A 12,154-nucleotide genomic window follows, 5' to 3' on the forward strand; every position below is an offset into this window, starting at 1 on the left:
AAGGACAGCTAGTGCAGCCATGTCCTTTGCCATGTGCAAGTAGGCACAGCTTATTCTTTCACAAAATACATAACTATCTAATTCATAAACAGCTCCCTTCCACCATTAGTATAATTTAAATAATTTCTTACCATTCCAGTAGGCAAAGTTAGTCCCACCTATAAACATGTACCTAAAAAGAAAAAAAATCAGGTTTTGCTGAACTGGGAAAAGAAATCCCCCCAAAATTAAGCGCTACTGAACATACACTTACAGGTTAACGTTAGCACCAGATGCCAGGATTTCATTAAGTGTTTTAGCTATAGTTTGTGCGGGCACAACAGAATGACGGTGCCCCCAGTGATCCAACCATCCAGTATAAAACTCAGAATTAACCTGAAAGGAGGAAGGGCAAAAGAGGAAGGGAAAATATGAAGAAGGAACAAGAACAGAATGCAATGTGAATTAAAGTTCCTAACTGTAAGAGGGAAGGAAAAAAAGGCACCTTGACTCATCTGAGCCATTTTTAAACTACTATAAATACAAAAAAGTACATACTAACTCAGTCCTTTTCAGCAGACTACAGGTCAAAGGAATTAAAGGATTGTTTCAGTAATTTTACAGGGACATTTTGAAAACAATTGCTAAAGCATCAAAGAGTATGGATTTCCTGGGAATCTGGCAACAACGATGTGTTTCAGATGCTTGGCATTCAAATAAATGACGGAACCAACATATTCTCTGCCAAATAGCATACACAAACTGGATGTAATTGAAAAATATTCCAAGCTGCTTTCTAAATAACTCCTTAGCACACTCCTTAGAGATAATCTCGTACTCTCAACAGGCCTTCTCTCTTTGTCAAAATGGCCTCCAGTGTTCTCACATCCCGCTATAACTTGTATAAAACCTCTGAGGTAGCTGAAAACAGGAAGCAACTTCTAATCTGCCCTTTTAATTCTGCTTTTAACTTCTACCTACACACATATCTCACTAACTCATCTAACCATCCTTAGCGTTTCCGCTGCTTTATAAACATTTGTCTTAGCAAGGAAAACTACTGAAGCAAAATCATTACTTTTTGAGACTAAAATAGCATTTGCAGAGCAGCAGTTAATGTGGATTTGACAAACACACAGAGAAGCTTCTCTATTCACTTTTTCTGACTTGGAAGTTATGTCTTCATCAACAGGTCCCTAAAATTGTTCAATGCACTGCTGTCAACCCTTCTCTGATTGACAACTTCAAGATTAGACATGATACAAAACATTTAAATGAAAACACATACCAAAGGGCCCTTAGGTTCACTGCTCCTTTGAGCTAAGAATGCTGCTGTAACATTGCCACCTATAAACAGAAAGAAATAAAATTGAGTTGCTATATCCATGATTTTCTGAGTCTGTCATTTTATTGAAATTAATATCTTATCTCCCTTTCAGCCTAGCAAAAATCATGAGAAGAAAGCTACTCCAGCATACATAGGAATCAGTATTTTTGATTTTGATGTTTAACTTGCAAAACTTATTTTAAATATATACATATATGCTTGTGTACGCATCTTTGCATTTTACACACATCTTTTGAAAACCCAGCTTTTCTCAGAAATTACATCCTGGCACAAAGAAGTCTGAGATGTGTCAGGATTGCTACTGATCATTGGAAAGTCTAAGTCTGGGGTTACGTTACCAAGGCTACGGTGAAGAGTAGAAACCAGGCAATCTCTAAAGAGGTGTTTCACTTTTGATCACTCCTAGTGGCTCAAGCCATAGGGGCTGGAAACAGCTACTCTGGTGAGTGGTTCACCATTGCATAAAGCATACACATGAAGACATCCACAATTTAATTCAACTTGCAAGAAAACAGATCCCTGCTAAGCACGTGTTTGGCTGTAGAGAGAATAATGTACAGAAGAGACTGCACAATAAAAAAAATGAAAATACCTGTCTTGCTTGTTTCTTGTGCCTTAAGCCTATTTTGTCAAGTCTATGCAAAATCCTTAACTCTCCTATCAAAACGGTACTCTCTGATCACACTACTAATGCTTAGCTATTCTTTTCTTCAGACCTACATCACAGCAAATTGTAGCAGTGTGCACATTTCTAATGATGATCTTCAACAGTATTTTTTTTTCTAATAACCTCTGGTGTAAAAAGAAATGTATTTGGATGTCTGGATTCCAGGACAGACAGAGGACATTAAAAAACCCTAACACCAAAAAGGAATATTAAAAAAATACAAGGAATCAATACTAATTATTATTGCAATTTTTTAGGAGATGTGTGCTATGAGCAGCATAAATTGGCTATTCATGATTTCAAGATGCAAGGAAGTGATTATGACTTTGTAACTGGGTGCTCATGGGTCATTCTTGTATGTTTAAGAGTATGTCAAATACACATAAATACCTGTTACGCCATTTAAACAAAGCAGGCATGTTTGGCAAGCAGTCAAGTCAGTTTGTCCTGCCACAGAACCCAGAATTTTTGGAATCAAACAGCACTCTCCAACCTGGAGCAAAGTCCACCGTTGCATAAAGACCCTGGAGAGCCCCACATTTCAAGTGAAACTGGCTTGCACCATCAGTTGTGAAGAGCACCACCTCATCCCCAAGATGCAGGCGAAAGAGCTTCAGAAGGAAGCGCAGGTAGTTGTAGTCGCAAGCGAAGTAGCTTCCATACTCGTTCTCTACCTGCAGAGTAAAAGCAAGTCAGTAAAGCCATAGCCAATTCAGTCTGCATCTGGTAACAAAACAGAAAGCACAAGTTCAACCCTCTTCTTCCTTTGATAGCAATGTTGAATATGTCATTTTAACTCTAGATATGAGGAGTGTGAGAAGACAAGACTCATTCCTCTCACCTGTATTTTACAGTGCAGTCATCACTGTGCAGAGATAAGCCATTTCCCACAAAATTCTGCCCCCCATCAAAGTATCTACTTAGCGACAGTGATCATAATACAGTCTCTATTAAAATTTGAGATCTATAACCCACCTCCCAACCAGACCAATAAAACCATAGAACAGGTTGTGAAATGATCAAAACTACAACGAAACTGGACATTCAGAACAGAGACACCTACAAAGGGCTCACATGAACCACAAAGCCCTGAAATGGACTCATAAGGACTCAAAGGAGAACAACTGTGCTACTACTGAGAGTTACTGAGGGGCATCTTGCCCCTTTTCCACGGAGATGAACTTTTCAGCTTCAGATCCAATAGGTTCCAATTCTGAAGGTTATTTCTGAAAATCCTGTTAAAAGCACCCTATTTCTGCCAAACAATAATTTTGCACAGTGCTTCTACTCAACAGACAAAACACACTGTTCAACAAAATTATCTTGGGCATATTACAAGAAGGATCTCTTATCCCATCCTGTGCCAGTCAGGGAGTTCAAAGAAATTGAAATAAAGCTTTGTTATGATCAATACTACAAATATAGGACAATCACTCTCACATATCTATCTCGGAGTTTAGGACAGAAGCTACTCACCATGAACATACAAAATTGTGTCCTGAAATATTTACAACTTAAGTTAGGTGCTAAATTAGGCTTACTCCATACTGCTTTTCCTTCTATCTAAGGGTATTCTTATTCCCCTTTTTCCTGCCAGATTGTTTCAGGCAACTGTATGTATTTTGTCTTTATGTGAGAATTGCTACAAACTTCAGATCTAAAAAGCTACACAAGTTCCCTCTATTCCTTTATACAGCTGTGGGGAAACAACTTCAACAGAGCAGATGAGGGCTCTCTAAATCCTAGAAACAGTGGATTCAGTTCTTTAGGATAAGATATTTCATCAGAATCTTGCAGCTACCTGAAACTTAAGAAATACCTGACACCACCACCCAAGACCCATGGTATGTCTGCAAGAGCAGTTATAAGCATTCATGCTGCTTGGGTTCATCTGATTTTCAGAATGTTACCTGCACCATGATGATTGGGCCTCCATTTTGATAGAGATAAGGCCTCATCTTTGGCAAAAGGACACCCATCCATCTCTCTACCGCGTCCAGGTAATCTGTGATACACAAAGTATACATGTTTCACAACGTTTTTGCCTTTTTCTAATTTTGTTTTAAATTACATATGGGCCATCTTTATGTAGCGTTCTAATTATGTAAATTATGAATAGCATTTAATGAACAGATTGCTCCTATGCATGAACAAATGTGCTCTTCTACTTGTTCATAAATGCTTCCAGTACAGTTTACTAAAAAATAAAACATTTAAACACTGATGAACTTAGAAAATTATCAAATTATGTCTCATAGGTTGTGCTAATACATTTCAACAGGAAGACAGATTAAACTGTTGATCTATGTACTATTTTTTAATTTAACCACAATCAGCAGAATGGAAGTTGGATATGATATCTATATATTCATCCCCTACATTCACTTCAATAACCACATTAACCTCCTCTCTCATCTTATTCTTCCAGGTCTGGCTCTTAAAAGGAGCACATGAGAATGCTGTAACTCATTCTGGATTGCACACTGACCAGCCAAGAAGGATTCCCATTATGAGTGCCTGTGGCAAATCCAAAACCCTCAAAGCTGAAGCAGTCTTCTCCTCAATGGTGACAATGATTCCCGTTCTTGGCACCAACTTGACAATACCTTGGAAACTTTCTCCCCTACTTTGATTCTTCTACACAATTTTGAATGCACACTTCTACCTAAAAGTATTGAAGATTCTACTCACAAGAAAACTTGAGCTGAAATATGAATTATCTAGTAATGGCCTCAAACAGAAAGTAGTACAGTATGTTTAATGGCCTTTTTTGATGCCTCTACCTGAATCAGAAGATCTGAGAACAATAGATTTCTTTTCCAACAGCCATGCAGGAAGACCTCCCTGGGAAAAGAAAGGGAAACAGTGACATATTTAGGAAACCTAAGAAGAATTTAGCCTCTTATCAAAGCACATACTGAGACAGGAAAACTGATTTTCTACAAGAAAGCAGTAATTCCTAATGAAAAAAAAAAAAACAAACCAGTAAGTTTGTACTGTAAGAAGTCACTTAGGATGCATTTATTTTAACACACTAAACCAAGACTCTTGTCTAAGGATACATCAGTGAGTAAGTCCATCTACCTTAAGAAATACTTGCACTAGATTTATCCTAGAATTGAGCTGTTACAAAAGGTTGTATACCATGTCCCATTCTGCACAGATGTAAGGTCCAGCTCTCAGGATAACAAGCAATCCAGTGTCATTGGCAAGCTGCAGGAAATACTCTAGATCTTTGCCACCAAAAAAGTCATATGTGCCCATCTGGGGTTCGTGGTAGTTCCATGGGACATACCTATTAAGAGAGAAAATCACCTTCCATTAGGAAACTGAGACTAAACCAGAATTCTGGAAAACAACCATTTGCACTACATGCCCCAGAGATCAGTAGTGCTGCTGATCCTCTGGATCAGTAGAAGACAGGAGTAACTCTCTGGCCTTTCTTCTGTCAGGTATTTCATATGGCAGAAGGCATTAAAATTAATACTGAAATCAGGGTTATGTCTGCAGGAGTCCCTGTCAGAGCAAGAACAAGTTCTGGTAGTGCCGTTTTGAAACCATGATGTCGGTTCCAAAATTAAATAAACAGTTTTGAAGCTGGCAAGGCAGATGGCAGCTGTATAGTGGTGGGAGGTTGATGAGGAGATGAATGTGGTAAACCACTTGTGAAGGAGGGGGCCAAGAATGAGCACAAAACTGCACATGACATGAATGGATCACCCAGCTTGCACAGGGAACACCAACCAGGCTGACAGGTCTATGTTGCTGCCACTGCAAAGAACTTGAAGAACACCTAAGCCTCAAATGATATTGCATCTAGGTCCCAAAAGTTTTCTTCGACCAGGAACAATGCAAGTTCTGGAAAATCACCACTGGAAGAAGAATTAAGTTAAGAAAGGTTAAGGTGCCCAAGAGCTTGGACAAAGTAAAGCTTAATTTTAACTAAGTAATAAAGGTGCCAAATAAGCAGATCACCATTTGAAAGAATACCTCTCTCCTACCTCTAGGACTCAGGAGACCTCAGCCTCACCAGAGAATATCTCACAGAAATAAAAAAAAAACCCACTGGTTTCAAGACAACAAAGAAACAGCAATCTACCAAATACCATGAGCAGTGTTGTAGCTGATGATCCCTGCATGACAACCGCATTTTGTTCGCCATGGTATTAAGTGGCAGTCTAGCACAGACAGATTAAAATTAGGGATGAGTATAACCTGAGCAAGGATTCAAGGGAATGTGAGAACTCATTCCTTAAAAATTTCTAAAATTCCCAAAACTGTGTCTAGTCAACAAAGATCCTCTCAGACAACACTTTTTTACTGCCTGGGTTTGTTAGTATGTTCCACATTTAATTTTGTAAAAACCACCCAAGAGAGAAAGAAAGTCCCTAAAACAATGCCTTCAATAAGGAAGAAAAACAGGAACCCTCTCATGAGTACACTACTAAAATGGCCACACACACACAGACACGCACATGAATATAAAATACAGAAATTATAATCTTTCAACTTTTGTGTATATTATAGCTTTGCAAATGCCAAAATTTTAAGCCTCTGTTTGAAAAGATAAAGCTTAAAATTTGAATGCCAGGATGGAATCAAAGCAATGCACTCAGGCATCAAAATACAGATTTCCCCCTCTACGTGGTATATTTTATTTCTGTGTCAAGCTGCTCTAATTGTTTCTGAAGCACAATTAACTCACTTGTAAAAAAAACTACATGTGCATTTATATATGAACCATGTGAAAATATACTCATTGAAGAGTTTTATGGACTTGTTCAGAAACAAGTCTTAAGGTTTAAACACTGCCTGAGGTGAGGATAAAAGGGTTTCTCCAACTCCCTTATGCAGAAGATGGAAGAAGATAGACAAATTCTTCCAGAAACAGTTTTCATTTATGTCACATGCTTGACCACAACACTGGAAAAAAAGCAGATTTTAACAGCGAAAAAGGGAAGAAGAATAAGAAAAAAACCTATTTGAAACTGTTATTTAATGTAATGAATCATGATAAAAATTTATTTTAAATGTTGGTCTAAAAATGGTTACTAAGACACTTTAACCCTCCAATATACTTTCTACAGCTAGTGATGGTCTCAAATGAAATCATTGAAATTGTTATCTTTAATGAGTATATTTGTTACATACCCATAGTCAAAATTTACAGTCAATTGTCAATCCTGTACTTCTTTAGCTACAGAATAATGAACTTACAAAGGAAACTCTCATCCTTTTTCAAACTTGAAATATAGTATTTATTCTGTATTTGAGTTTACTTTCCATGTACACTTAGAAATTTACAATTTCATACCTTCCTTTCTTTAGTAGTCACAGCTTTCCTCTCCTATTTCAGAGATTATCAACAGGCAAAAAAATCACACTTCAACTTCCTTAATGTACAAGATAATTCTCTCTGTAATATCAGTGTGGAATTTTTTTAATAGTGCAAAATTAAATAAATTGTACTACTTTCATAAATGAGCATCCTAGTTAAATTACTCATATATGAGTCTTTAGAAACAGTACTTTGTGTTTAAATTTTAAATATTCCATATTCTAAGCAGCAGCTCCCTCATAGAAGAACTTTGTACAGGTTTACACCTTTCTGTTAATTAGTCAGCAAATAGAGTAAAACAAAGAAAATGCTCAACGTTCTTCAACTTTCTATGAGCCTGTAAAGGCAACTGTGGATTCTGCCAGGAAGCATCTCCACTGATCAGTGTACACCTTCTGTACACACCTTCTGCCCCATCTAGTGGCAATTGTTTATCTGCTCTGCACAAAACAAACCCCAAACCTCCCAAGCTTTCCAGGTGCCTTCGTCAGCCAGCACCCATTTCCAGCTGGCAGACACAGCTCAGAAACTGAAAACAGGGACAGTTATTTACCTGTGTGACCAGACAAAGGTCAGCATCCTCCTTCATCACCTTCTGGAACATCACACTAACCCCAACATTAAATTTCAACCTGCTCTTTAGAAGGGGTAAGCCTTGATCACTTAGGCTTTAATATAAGATCAAGCTTATTGTCATCTGTTTCCTTATGTTCTGTTATTGCTTAAGATGTTACTAGGTGCAGACAATGTACTGACTTCACCTATTCCAGAGACCAGGAGGAGCTGCATGATGCATCAAAGCACAGAGAGACTTTTGGAAAAAAGGCTGTAGAGAACAGGAAGGAGAACATGTCCGGTTGGCTTTATCCACAAGGTATTTACAAGCACAATCCCATAATATAAGGATCCTGTTTGCCTTGAAGTGGTAAACCTCACTGGGAACGCCTTGATAAGAACAAGGAAGGTTCCCATATTTCAAATTATAGCAGGAAAAAATCAGAAGCAGCAAAATCACAGTCTTCAGATGCGGCCTCAAGATTGGGAGTCCAACTACCACTTTCTGTCAGAGAGTCTGGCAGTGCTGCTGCCCATTCATTCCAGAATGACTTCACAAAATTTGTATCTCTATCCCTTGCTAGCAGTATTACTGATCCAGGAAAGACTATGCAGAAGAAGAGAAAACAAAAACCCAATCACATAGACCAATTTCCATTTTTTTTACCAAAATCACACAAAATCACAGAGGATTTTATTGGGGTAATATAAATACTTACAGCTTTATCTCAAATAATCAAGAGCAGTAAGACTTGATTATTGGCAAACTTCAAAGAAAAACAAAAGGGGATTTTGGTCAGTGAGATGCTTTTTTAGCATCAGGAAAGAAAGAAGAGTGATTAGTGTCAAATAGAAAGACACATGGATTTCTAGAAAATGCAAGGCACAGGAGCACTTTCTGCTTTCTGTATAAAAGTACTCTTATCTTTCACCATAGTAGAAAAAATCCAGATGTGAGCAATAAGGGGAGAGAATCAAAGAATCTCAGTCTGCTCTTAGAAAAACAAGAGACTAATAAAGCTGCTATGATGTGATCCACCTAATGCCACAGCTGCCATAACAACTTGCCAGCTGCACAGCACCTTTTGTGCCAACACAGACACAGCTCAGCTATGCCAAGACCAACAGAGATCAGCTGGCACCAGCAAAACAACAAATCTTCATTCCTTTCTGCACAGTAGAAAGACACTAATGCAAAACAGTAAAGCAGAGTCAGAGGTTTCAACAAGGGAAAAAAGCAGAAAAGAAAGAAGGAGACAACCCACCTTGTTAGTGGGAGATCACAAATGAAGAGGGAGAAAGCAAAAAGAAAAAACCCAAACCAGCCCTGCAGCAATTTTGCCATTGGACAACAGTGATGAGGGGAATGGGAAAAAAATTCCTATCTCAAAATCCCAGTGATGCATCAGAGACATTAAAAGGCAATTAAAAAAATTTTAAAAAAGAAAGGGACTGTTTGAAAAAATTGGAAATTAGCAAAGGGCACTGAAAACATACATGTGTTGGGAGGAAGAGGAAAATTAATCAGAGACATAAGGGAAGTATGACACTATGGATGATAGGAGTCACAGAGCCACCGTCTGGACCCAGGCTGACCTTCAAGCCAAACATCAAAAGGTATATTTTTCTGGTCCATTATAAATTACTTTTATTTCAGTAAAAAGTAATTAATTGGGCAAATCCAGCAACCCAGTCCTAAGCAAGCATGTTACTAAATCCCATTGCTCTTATTAATGTGAGCAAAGACAGAACATGATTCATTAATAGAAAACAACAAAAACAACCACAAAACTACTCACCACAGAGTGACTGTGTCATCCAAACACAGGCCAGAGTCTTAAGATATGCCAAAAAAAAAAAAGAGAACCCTAAATTTGGAAAAATTCAACTTTTTTTTTTCTTTCCATGTTGTCCATTTTTCATCTACTAACTCTGACTAGTCTCATCCCCAAGTGTACAAAGCAACCATGCAACTTGCAGGTCTAACAACAACACGGATTTCAAGGGTGAGAAAGGAGTGGTGGTACAATACTCCTACTGAGCCTACAGGCTCTGCAATGTCAGAAGCTGAACTTTTTACAATACAAAAGCAGGTGCTTTCAAAGAGAAGCTTTAAGATTTGCAATGACTTAAGAAAAGAAAACAAACCTGTTTGGGAATTACAACAATTGCCTGAAAAGACTGTGCCTTACACATCACCACTTCTCTTGTCAATGAAGCTATGGCAAAAATAAGAGAAAACTGAAGTCTTTTTATCTGTTGAATTAAGTACACAAACAGGTAAAAAAGACAAAGAAAATGGACTAAGGTTTTTATACACACACACACACAAAAATGAAAGCTGTTTAAGTTTTTGTATTTTTTTTTAAGAAGTACACCTAGTTCCCATCCATTTATCTAGATTTAAATGCTTCTGGTGAAATAGCTTGAAATGGCTTTTAAATGTTAGTGCAGTCTTCACCAACATTTTCAAGGCTTCTGGGTGATACCAACCCAGGCTGTACTAACAGGTTATTGTCTCCTCACACCTAGTCTGCCTTTTGACCAGAGAGCACAATGTCCCTGGCAGAGGCAGAGCATGTACAATTGTTCCATAATTCCTAAAGTTCACAGTCCAACAATCTCTTTCCAGCCACATTTGCACCCTGGGTTGTGAAGCCAGAGGTGTTGCCTATCATCAGGGAAACAGACTGCTGGTTGCAACCCGCCCAGCTGCCCCCATTTAATGTGGTTAAAAATCATTCTGTACCACTCTTCCCTTCTCCCGAGCTCCCTCACCTAATTCTGGAAAAATAATAAACAAGTAACAGTGGCAGCATTCCTCTTAATGACTTCTCATACAACTCCCAGGACCACAAATCACTCGGAAAGTCAACAGCTACTCACGTTTGAATGGCATCAAGCCCTGCCATCTTCATCTTCAGCAGGCGGTCTTTCCAGTAATATGGGGGCACCCGCGAGTAGTGAATGCTACCAGAGATGTAACGGAAAGGTTGCCCATCCTTGACAAAGCAGTTGGAATCATAATCAATCCCAAAACTCCTCTCAGGTACATTCTGTACACAAAATACAAAACCAAAAAAAAAGACTCAGTATAATTTTTTTCAGCCTTGAAAGACACAGAGAACAGGCTATGCATCTGTGGGTTGTCTACAATAGAAGATGCAATGGTCCTAGAATGGTGAATGACTTTTTTCTAGCTATCTATAGCCCACCTGAGTCTTAGCACAACAAATTAGCAAAAGGGAGCCAGTGCAATGTGTCACAGGATAAAAGAACAAGGAAACTAGCAGATATAGCTCAAAGAAAACACACTCCCTCCTCAAAAATGGAGGATGAAATTGCTAAGCCAATATGCCTATCCTTAGACTGTCATTAAACAGAGTAACTGTGGTAACACTTTATCATCATTTCAAGACTACAAACTTCAAGGAGGAAGACAACAGCATGTTCCATCTGCAAAAAAGGCATTAATTTACAAAAACCTAGAAAACGTTGTGGAAAATATCCTAGATACACATTGCAATTCAAAGCATTCTGCCAACAGTGAGCAAGTGAAATTGTGTGACGGATGTGTAACAACAGGTATGAGAGGATACAGAAAGGAGCTGGCAGGGAAATATGAAAAACAAGAGGCTGCCATGTGCTGCACAGCACAGGCTTTTTATGCTCTGTTTCCACAAACATGAGCCCATTCTTAAGATTACTTAATTTTATTAAGATAAATAAATCTTGACTCAACAAAGGCATGCGCATGTCAGACCTCTCCAAAATCAGGACCACACAGAATTCAGAAATACAAACCAACTGCTCTGGAACAAATGTAACTCAAAGGTTGGGGTTCTCCATAGGAAATAATGATGCTGTAGTAACTCTAGGCTGTTAGACCTCAAGCAAACTACTGCTGCAAAGGATACGCAGGTATGTACAGCTGCTTAGTTCCTGTTCAATTTAAATGCATGTGACTTTTTCCTGATCTTTCATTTATAACCTTAATCTTGACAGCTGGACATGCTGCACTAAGATGGAATTGTTCTGTGTGTACCTGTGAAGGAAACGATTCACCCTTACAGACACTACGTAGATGTTTCACCTTCTTCAAACAGTTTTACTCTAGGGCACTGTAACAAGTCACAGCACTAATGCAGAATTGGGTGCTTCAAAATGACCATGACTAAATGGAACTCAGAAACCAAATGCAACAACACAGAAAAGAAACAAAAAAACCCCACCACTATGGATAGAAGCACCTTACATTAAAAGGCCA

General features: G+C 38.4%; 1 protein-coding gene across 1 annotated transcript in view; it reads right to left on the reverse strand.

Annotated features, from left to right (window-relative positions):
- The window catches only part of GLB1 (galactosidase beta 1), a 41,037-nt gene that overhangs the window by 20,110 nt on the left and 8,773 nt on the right, over positions 1–12,154 (reverse strand). Inside the window, exons 2-9 of the mRNA XM_021531263.3 lie at positions 10,774–10,943; positions 5,139–5,289; positions 4,778–4,838; positions 3,905–3,999; positions 2,488–2,668; positions 1,268–1,326; positions 254–375; positions 132–172 (exon numbers count right to left, since the gene is read on the reverse strand). Of these exons, the coding sequence (XP_021386938.2) occupies positions 132–172; positions 254–375; positions 1,268–1,326; positions 2,488–2,668; positions 3,905–3,999; positions 4,778–4,838; positions 5,139–5,289; positions 10,774–10,943 (880 nt within the window). The remainder of the gene's footprint in view (positions 1–131; positions 173–253; positions 376–1,267; positions 1,327–2,487; positions 2,669–3,904; positions 4,000–4,777; positions 4,839–5,138; positions 5,290–10,773; positions 10,944–12,154) is intronic.

This window comes from Lonchura striata, chromosome 1 (genome assembly GCF_046129695.1).
Source record: "Lonchura striata isolate bLonStr1 chromosome 1, bLonStr1.mat, whole genome shotgun sequence".
Lineage (NCBI taxonomy): Eukaryota > Metazoa > Chordata > Aves > Passeriformes > Estrildidae > Lonchura > Lonchura striata.